The following is a 9,299-nucleotide window of genomic DNA, read 5'->3' as shown; positions in this document are numbered from 1 at the left end:
CCTGGCTCTTGTGTCACCCCCCCTCCCCAAGAGCTGCTTTGGGTCCCCTTATCGGGGCCGCGCTGGGCTCGCCTGGCCAGCGGGTGATAAGCCACGTGTGCCACACGCCCGGCCAGCGCTCCCTTATCAGCCTGGCGGCATCGGCAACTTGGCACGGCGTGCCGGGCCCTGGGGTGCTCGGCTGGGAGGGAGTCAGGCGCTGGGGGGGCGCGAAGCAAAGCACCCTCCTCCTCCTCGCATCTCCCACGCAAAGCCCACCCGGCACCTCCTGCTGTTTGGGGACACGGGGCCGGCCACTGAGGAGACCCCCGGGGCCTTGAGACCCCCCCCCCTCTCCCCGTTGGGATGTCGCAGCCACCGTCGGAGCAGGTTGGGTGCAGGGGACCCCTCCAGAAAGTGGGTGCCCTCTCACCCATGGCGAGGGCGACATGGGTGGCTCGGTTGGCACCCGGGCTATTATTAGCCACCCTCGCCCACGTCGGCAGCTCATTAAGTTTTTCCCGCTGTGGTAGCGGATGTGGGTCAACGTTTGAGGTTTCGCTGCTGATTTTTTTAATTTCCTCTTCAAAACAGATGAGTTTCCTCCCTCCTTGCTGACGACAGATGCCGCCGGGGGCCGGGCGCGGCGGTGGGGCGGCAGGACGCCACGGCTGATGGCCCCTCGCCGGCGTTAGGCAGCGCTCGGCGGGGCTGCCCGGCTGTCCCCCGTGCCGGTGAGTGCCGGAGTCACACAGAGGGATTTCGGGGGGGGGGTGTGGGAGTTGCCCCATGAAGGGTTGGGGTTGGTGGGGGGCTGCAGTGTTGGAGGGCAGAAGAGCAGGAGGTGGATGGATGCGGGTTTGGGGGGGAAGAGACAGGGCCATGGGCGTGATGGGGACACTGGGCATCTGGGAGAGACCGTTCCTGCGCCCGGAGCAAATGGAAAAGGTTTTTGTGGCAGCAAAGGGACGGGGACCAGAGTGGAGAAGAGAGGGGTGGAGGGGGACAGGGCTGCGGGTGGCAGGGGACAGGGCTGGGATGCCCCTGGGATGTGGCAGGACAAACGAGCCCTGGCTTGGTTCCCCCCATCCGTGGTCCCGTGTGCTGCTGGACTCTGCAAAGCCCCTTTTCCCCCAGGGATGGGTCAGCCCCGGGGGGGGGGGGGGGGGGGGGGCTGGGGGCCGTTAATGCTCACACAGGGTAGTGACCACCAACCCAGGTGGCTCCCGAGGGGCTGGGATGGGGACAGCCCCCCGGCCACATGCCCTGGAGGTGGCCTCGATGAAGAGCTCGGCTACGAGGCTGCTGCTCGCTGATCCCTCCCCAGCCCCGTTCCTGGAGGTGACGTCCCAGCACTGAGCATCACGGGGCCGGGGGGGGGGGGGTCCAGGGTGGCCCAGGTGGGTGCTGCCAGGTCCTGCCCAGGGCTTCACCCCACCCCAGCCCCTGCCCGGCAAGAGGTGAAATGGGGAAATGGTGACAAGGTGCCCTTCCTCCGCCGGGGACTTTCGGTGTGGCTGCGGCGCGGTGCCCTTGGGTGGGGGATGAACCGCGCTGGCCTTGGGCACGAGGGGCTGACACCGTGGGGGCTCTGCATCACCGGTGTGGTGGGTGATGGCTGGACTGGGATGCTGGTGCTGCAGGAGACGGCTGGACTGGGATGCTCCTACTCCAGCAGCACTTGGATGATGGCTGGATTGGGATGCTGGTGCTGCAGGAGATGGCTGGACTGGGATGCTCCCACTCCAGCAGGGCTCGGATGATGGCTGGACAGGGATGCTGGTGCTGCAGGAGACGGCTGGACTGGGATGCTCCCGTTCCAGCAGCGCTTGGGTGATGGCTGGACTGGGATGCTGGTGCTGCAGGAGATGGCTGGACTGGGATGCTCCTACTCCAGCAGCATTTGGGTGATAGTGAGACTGGGATGCTGGTGCTGCAGGAGACGGCTGGACTGGGATGCTCCCACTCCAGCAGTGCTCGGGTGATGGTTGGACTGGGATGCTCCTGCTCTGACAGCGCTTAGCCATGGGGATGAGTGGCCAGAGCAGGCGGACCTGCCCCCTGTGGCTGCGGGGGTCTGCCTGGGCTGGGGTTCCTCGTCCCCAGCCAGGACCTGTGCTGGGGAGGGCAGAGGTGTCCTCAGTGGGTGCCATGGAGCCTGGGATCCTTCAGATCCTTCAGGAACAGGGGACTCCCAGGGGACACGGTCCCCCGATTTGCTCAGGGGCCGTAGGACGGGGAGGGGTTGGGATGAGGAATCACCTCCCTGTGGGATTCTGGTGGGGGGAGGCGCCTGCTCCCCAGCGGGGAAGGTCCAGGCTCTGGAGATCTGCCCCATCTGCCCCCGAGCGCGCCCAGCCCCGGTGCAGCTCTGCGCGCCTTATCTCAGCCCCGGCGGCTCTTCCGTTGGCTCCGGCGGCTCCATCCCCAGCCCCCTCCAGCCCCTCGGTGCAGCGGGCATCCGTTGGCACCCAGGGCAATGCCTGGCTGGGGGCTGGAGCACCCTTGGGATGCCCAAAGCCCACCCTGCCCTTACCCATGGAGCACCTGATGGTCCCACCTCGTGGGCAGGAGGTGCAGGAGACCCCTCCCCATCTTCACGTCCCTCCTGGCCCTGCAGGGACACCCCTGGCCCCAGCCCGGCCATGGAGGGCTCGTCGGTGCTCAGCCCTTCCTCGTGGGAGAAGCGGCGCGCGTGGGCCAGGCAGAGCCGGTGCTGGCGGACCACCGTGGTGGAGGAGGAGGCGGCCGCCGCCATGCAGGACGTCCCCGAGCTGCAGCCACCCCACCTGGACGACGTCTTCCTCGAAGGTCAGGGGGACCCCGGGGTGCCCATGGGGACGGGTCCCCACCTACTGGGTCATCTCACGGGTGTTTCTGTCCCCCCTCGCCAGGGAGCCCCTCCAGCAAGATAGAGACGTGGCTGCAGGAGTGCGGGTGAGCCGGGGGGCAGCCGCGGGGGTCCCTCTGCCGCGGGGGTCCCTCTGCCGTGAGGGTCCCTCTGCCGCGAGGGTCCCTCTGCCGTGAGGGTCCCTCTGCCGCGGGGGTCCCTCTGCCATGAGGGTCCCTCTGCCACGAGGGTCCCTCTGCCGTGAGGGTCCCTCTGCCGCGGGGGTCCCTCTGCCACGAGGGTCCCTCTGCCACGAGGGTCCCTCTGCCGCGGGGGTCCCTCTGCCACGAGGGTCCCTCTGCCGCAGGGATCCCTCTGCCGCGGGGGTCCCTCTGCCGCAGGGATCCCTCTGCCGCAGGGATCCCTCTGCCATGAGGGTCCCTCTGCCGTGAGGGTCCCTCTGCCGCGAGGGTCCCTCTGCCGTGAGGGTCCCTCTGCCGCGGGGGTCCCTCTGCCACGAGGGTCCCTCTGCCACGAGGGTCCCTCTGCCGTGAGGGTCCCTCTGCCGCGGGGGTCCCTCTGCCACGAGGGTCCCTCTGCCGCAGGGATCCCTCTGCCGCAGGGATCCCTCTGCCATGAGGGTCCCTCTGCCGCGGGGGTCCCTCTGCCACGGGGGTCCCTCTGCCGTGGCGCCGTTCCCGCGGGGATTTCGGTGGGACGATGCTCGCGCTTGGCCCTTCCTGGATGGGGCACCCGAGCGGGCCGGCGGGTGCCGGTGGGACGGGTGGGGTGTTTCCCCCCCTCCCTGCACCCCCCTCGCCCCCGTGGCACCCGGCTGTGGCTCTGCCACGCGCTGGGGCCACTGGTGTGGGGTGCCCGTCCCTTGCCCGGCGTCGCAGGGCTGCCTCCAGGAACCCCCCGGCTGGGCTGGGAGAGCAGGGTGGTGGCATCCTCCCCCTGCACAGCGCCGGGGGGTCTCCAGGGTCCCCTGGGGGGCTGAAGGTCCCTGGGATTGGGGGTCTGCCAAGGGGAGCCCCCCTCCCGAGCATCCCAGCCATGGTGCACCCACCTGCAAGCCCAGCCCCCGTCTCCTGGCTCTCGCCCTGCGCCCCACCGTCTGCGTCCCTGTCCCCACTGTCTGCGTCCCTGTCCCCACCATCTGTGTCCCTGTCCCCACCGTCTGCGTCCCTGTCCCCACCGTCTGTGTCCCTGTCCCCACCGCCCATCCTGCTGCACTCAGGTCTCCCGTCCCACCTCCACCCCCCCGGGATGGGGACAGGGGGATGTGACCTTTTGCTCTGGCGCAGGTCATCATCGGTGGAGGTCCCGCCGGAGGAGCTGGGCTCGCTGGGTCCCTACGGTACGTCGGCTTTGCCCCTGTGGTTCTCCTGGGGTGCTGAGGAGGCTGGTGGCCCCTGCGCACCCCCCCGAAGCCCACCCAGCCCACGGGCTGCGTGTGAGGTGCAGGGCGCTGGGCAGGGACGTCTTCGAGGACCTCGCGGGCTGTCCCCAGCTCCGGGTGTCCCCGCGCCTCCCAAGGCTTTGCTTTCTCGCAGCGTGTGGGAGCAACGGGACCAGCTTTGAGGATGACCTGACCCTGGGAGCTGAAGGTACCACCACCCCCGGGGCAGGCTGGGGTGTCCCCTCCTGCGGTGTCACTGTCAACCCGCGGGCCGAGCTGCCTCAGTGGAGGCAGGAGAGCTGGGGACAGGCAGGAGCAGACCTGGGGGGACAGCCACCACCGGCGGTTTTCCCTTCAGGAGGGTTTTGGTGAGGCTGGGGCCGGGCTGGTCCCAAGCTCTGCACCCCCCTGGGCTCCGGGCTGTGGCCACGGGGAAGGACACCTCCTGAGGTGGCAAGTGTGGGACCTGTCCCCAAAACACCCCGCCTCACTCCCTGCTGCCTCTCTGCTCCCTTTTCCCAGCTCTTCTGCTACCGGGGAGTGACAAGGCCACGGGCAGGTGAGGTTTGGGGTCCCGGGGGGAGGCTGGCGGGGGGGGCTCGGGGCACCATCCCCGTGCATCCCGCTGGCAGCGTCCCCTTCGCTCAGCGCCGTCCCCCTCCCCGCTGCAGAGCTCTGCGGGACAAGCACCTCAACCTGGGGCACAGCATGGCCTCCAGTGCCCTCTCCAGCCTCACCACCAAGACCAGCTCCAGGTAGGAGCTGGGGAAAGGGGGGGGATGTCTCTGGGCTCGGAGGGTGTTGGGTCACCCCCTCGTGAGACCAGTCCCTTGTGGGGCTGAGCCAGGGCTTCCCCCGACCCCGCAGCATCTCCGAGGTCCTGGAGTGGTGGCAGGCGGACGCCGAGGAGATCCTCTACAACCTGGGCTTCGTGCAGAGCGAGCCCGAGGCCGCGGCCCGCATCCCCGCGCGCTTCTTCTCGGCTCCTTCCCGCGCCAAAGGCATCGACTTCCAGCTCTTCCTCAAGGCCCAGGTGCGGCGCATGGAGGCCGAGGACCCCTGCCTGATGCTGGCCAGTGAGTGACACGCCGGTCCCCGAGCCCCTTGCCCGGGAGACACCGACACGTGGGGTGGGATCCACCGTGCCGGGCTTGGCTCCTTTCGGGGTGGTGGGAAAAAGCGCTCCCGCGCCTCAGTTTCCCCGCTTGAGAGCTGGGAGAACACCCCCAGCCCACTGCAGGCCCCTGCCCCACCTCCCAGCCCTTACCCCACAGCCCCCCCCGAACCCCACCGTGTCGTCCTGCTCCCCCCCCCCCCCCCCCCCCCAGGTCGCTTCCAGCAGGTCCAGGCTCTGGCTGCCACGGCCGACGCTTTCTTCTGCCTCTACTCCTACGTCTCGCGGACCCCCGTGCAGCGCATCTCCCCCTCCCGCCTTGCCTGGCCTTGTCCCGACGTCCCCGACATCCGCATCGCCCCCGCCCAGCCCAGCACCCTCTCGCCCGTGGAGCGCTTGAAGAAGGCCGTGTCCACCATGTGCCTCTACACGTCCCCAAGGGACGAGGACAGCCCACGGGGGACCGGCCGGGTGCCCACCGCGCCCACCAGTCAGCCCAGTGCCCTGGGGAAGGTGGTGCAGGAGGTGCTGGAGAGGGCGCGGGAGGAGAGGTTTCGGTTCGACCCGGCCGATGTCCTCGATGGCTGGGGAAGGGACGGGGGTGAGGGGACGGTGGGGGGTCCCCCAGTGCCGCCATCACCGCGGCTGGCGCAGGGGGTCCCCGCGTGTCCCCGTCACGGTGGTGTGGACGCCCCGGTGGGCTGCAGAGGGGAGCGGGAGCCACCCCCGAGGTCAGCCCCAGCGGGAACGCTGGTGGGTGCCGCACGGGGACGCCTGGAGCACTCCTGTCCCCACGGCTGGGGGAGCGGTGACAGCCCTGCGGGGGTGGCTCGGGGGGCCGGGGATGCTCCGTGCCCGGTGGGGGCAGGAGGGGTCAGCGTGGAGGAGCACCAGGGAGACGCTGCCGTGAACGTCACCTTGTCCCCAGTGCCAGGTCCCTTGGCCCCCCATGCCAGCCGGGTATGGGTCACCCCTGAGCACCTAGAGGGGCTGGGATCCGAGGGGGACTCCGGCTTCGGCTCCAGCTCCTGGGGGACCACCCCCAGGAGGAAGGCAGGGTCCCACAGGTGCCACCCGGACGACCCCCCGCACCCCACCGGGGCACGTTCCGACGCCTCAGACACCCCAAGAGCTGGAGACCACCCGGCTCGGCGGGGCAGGGGCTGGGACCGGGGACACCCCCCGAGGGACACCGGGTGGCAACAGGGTGATGCACCAGGGCTGCAGCCCCTGGGGAAGGGTCCCTCGCCCCACCGTCCCGGCTGGCAGGAGCCAGTGGACTCCTTTGAGATGGAGGAGGTGAGGGGCGATGCCCGGGTGATGGGTGCAGGGGGGTGGGGGGCAGGAGGGGGCTGGGAGGGGGGGGGGGGGCAGCGGCGCAGGGGGGGTCCTTTGGGCTGGAGGAGCCGCTGCGGGGTGGGAAGGAGCTGGAGCAGCGAATGTCCCTGGAGCATCCCAGGGCTTTTGAGGTTTGAAGGATTTAGAGCTTCAAAGGGAGCCTCTTGCCGGGGGGAGCCGGTGTCCCGGGCACGATGGCCGGCTCCTGCACACGCACGGGCTTGCACGCTTGCACAAGCATCCTTGCACACACAGAGGGGTGCATGGGTGTGCACACACACAGGCTTGCACGCATGCACAAGCATCCTTGCACACACACAGAGGATGCATGGGTGTGCACACACACAGGCTTGCACACATGCACAAGCATCCTTGTACACACACGGGGATGCATGGGTGTGCACACACATGGGGCTTGCATGCAAGCACAAGCATCCTTGCACACACACGGGATGCATGGGTGTGCACACACAGAGGCTTGCACACATGCACAAGCATCCTTGCACAGACAGAGGGGTGCATGGGTGTGCACACACACGGGGCTTGCATGCAAGCACAAGCATCCTTGCACACACACGGGATGCATGGGTGTGCACACACACAGAGGCTTGCACACATGCACAAACATCCTTGCACACACATGGGGATGCATGGATGTGCACACACATGGGGCTTGCATGCAAGCACAAGCATCCTTGCACACACACGGGGATGCATGGGTGTGCACACACAGGCTTGCACGCATGCACAAGCATCCTTGCACACACACACGTGCTGCTGCGCCTTTGCACACGCACACGTGTGCGCTGACACGCTCACCCCGTGCAGCCCCTCACCGGGCCCTGCCGCGTCCTGCCTGCAGGTGCTCAGCGCCAGCGAGGATGAGGAGGACGATGGCGACGCCCGCGAGGAAGCCGCCTGGTCCCTCCAGCGCTCCGTCAGGATCCGGAGAAGTGAGTCGTGGGGGTTTCCCACCCTCCTGGGGGGCACCGGGGGCGGGGGGGTGGGGGTGGGGTGGCGGATGCCCGTTGCCACCGTCTGTCCCCGTGTCCCTCACCCTGCCCCGTGCTCCAGGCCTCATGCTGCACGCCAGCAGCGGGCAGTCCGACAGCAGTGGCTTCGTGGAGGAGCCGGTGCCCAACCGGCCGCCCGCTGCCCAGCTCCGTGGCACCGACCGGACGGCCTGAGGCCACCACGGAGGGACCTGGGCTTGTCCCGACGCCGACGGGAGCCACGGCTGGGTGCTGTGCTGCGCCGTGCCGTGGCATTTTGGACACGGAGATCACACTCAGCCCAGGGCTGAGCACCGCGTGGACACGTGTGGGTGTGGGTGCACGTGTGGGTGCGTGTTTGGCACAAAAAAACCACCCCTTTCGACTCAGGATTTTTGCCCCAAGGGGCACACGCGTCCCCCCTCCGCCCAGCCTGCTGGGGCTGCACCGGGGCAGCAGCGGGGAGGGAGGACGTGTCCCCCAGCCCCGGGGATGTCTCCCCTGTGCCTGGCTTTTGGGGACATCCCTCGCACTTTGGCCACGGCCGTGCCGCAGCGCCGGTAACACTAGGACGGGGGGTTTGCTGGGCAGAGCCAGCAACGCGCTGGAAATAAAGTGCCCAAAGGGATGATGGTGGCTGTGTCCCTGCCTGGAGCTGCTGGGGGGGGGGTGTGTGTGGGGGGGATCCAGCTCTGCCCACCCCCTCTGGAGTGGAGACCCCCAGCATGAGCCCTCCCAGTGCCCCAAAGGGACCTGAGCTGGGGGGGGGGGGGGGCTCCGCTCTTCCCTGGGGACAGAAGAGCTGCCACCAAGGCTTGGAGAGGGGGGGGGTGGGGTGGGTGTCCTACCCTACAGACCCCATGGACCTTCCCACCCCTGCTCAAGGGCTCCCGGTGGGGCTGGGGGACCCATGGTTGGCCCCCCTGGACCTGTGTGCCCCGGCTGGGGTGCAAGCCCAGGGGTAGGACTGGAGCAGCGGGTGCTGCTCAGGGTGGTTTTGGCCTCTCCATCTTCTCCCGCCCCTGCTGAGCCTCCCTTTGGTTTCCTTATCGGGTACTTCACAGCTCCGGGCCTGCGCTTCATCTTCCTGCTGCCTTATCTTTCTGGCTCGCTGTTCTTCCTCCCCGAGAGGTCTGGGCATCCGAAGGAAACCAAACCGAGGTGGTGCTGGGTCCACGCCGGCTGCTCCTTAACCCCTCCGGCGCTGCTGCCCCCGCACGCCCGGGCAGGGCACGGGAACCTTTGTTGGTGGCTTTCCCCCCCCCCCCCCTCCAGCGATGTGGGCACGGCCCCGAATTGGATGGTGGAGGGTGCTGGGTGTGCACCCCAGCATCCTCCCACAGGGCTCACCCCAAAGTCACAAATTCAGGGTCCAGCTCCGCTCCTGCCCCTCCAGATCACCCCAGGGGACAGGGCACAAGTGACCCCAGGGGACAGGGGACCACTCCCCCCAGGCCAGAGCCCTATGACCTCAGGAGGGATCCACCGGGGTCGCCCTCCTCCCCAGGCTCTCACGGTCCCCATCCCAGTTGCCCACCACAGCGGTGCTCCATGACCCGCCGCCGCTCTCAGGTGCAAGGACGGCGCCAGCCCCAGGGCATCAGCACTGGGGTTACCGGAAAAAAAGTCCTGATGGATAAACAA

General features: G+C 68.6%; 1 protein-coding gene across 1 annotated transcript; it reads left to right on the top strand.

Annotated features, from left to right (window-relative positions):
- Window positions 1-2,612: 2,612 nt before the first annotated feature.
- TESPA1 (thymocyte expressed, positive selection associated 1) lies at window positions 2,613-8,283 on the top strand. The gene is made up of 10 exons (XM_086478692.1): window positions 2,613-2,790; window positions 2,874-2,916; window positions 4,117-4,169; window positions 4,366-4,419; window positions 4,734-4,770; window positions 4,883-4,966; window positions 5,079-5,287; window positions 5,540-6,624; window positions 7,526-7,616; window positions 7,738-8,283. Exons 1-10 carry the CDS (start codon window positions 2,625-2,627, stop codon window positions 7,848-7,850), a joined length of 1,935 nt encoding a protein of 644 aa, XP_086334818.1. The 5' UTR covers window positions 2,613-2,624; the 3' UTR covers window positions 7,851-8,283.
- Window positions 8,284-9,299: the final 1,016 nt, after the last annotated feature.

The sequence above is a fragment of the Leptosomus discolor genome, chromosome 27 (genome assembly GCF_034619465.1).
Source record: "Leptosomus discolor isolate bLepDis1 chromosome 27, bLepDis1.hap2, whole genome shotgun sequence".
Classification (NCBI taxonomy): Eukaryota; Metazoa; Chordata; class Aves; order Leptosomiformes; family Leptosomidae; genus Leptosomus; species Leptosomus discolor.
The sequence above is the reverse complement of the archived record's forward strand: the minus strand, read 5'-3'. Positions and strand labels throughout refer to the sequence as shown.

Bases quoted from the DNA above. Each gene is read 5' to 3' on its own strand.
- TESPA1 (XM_086478692.1), top strand. From the start codon at position 2,625: ATGGAGGGCTCGTCGGTGCTCAGCCCTTCCTCGTGGGAGAAGCGGCGC. The intron at 2,917-4,116 runs GTGAGCCGGGGG...GCTCTGGCGCAG, and splicing joins ACGTGGCTGCAGGAGTGCGG to GTCATCATCGGTGGAGGTCC. The intron at 4,420-4,733 runs GTACCACCACCC...CCCTTTTCCCAG, and splicing joins CCTGACCCTGGGAGCTGAAG to CTCTTCTGCTACCGGGGAGT.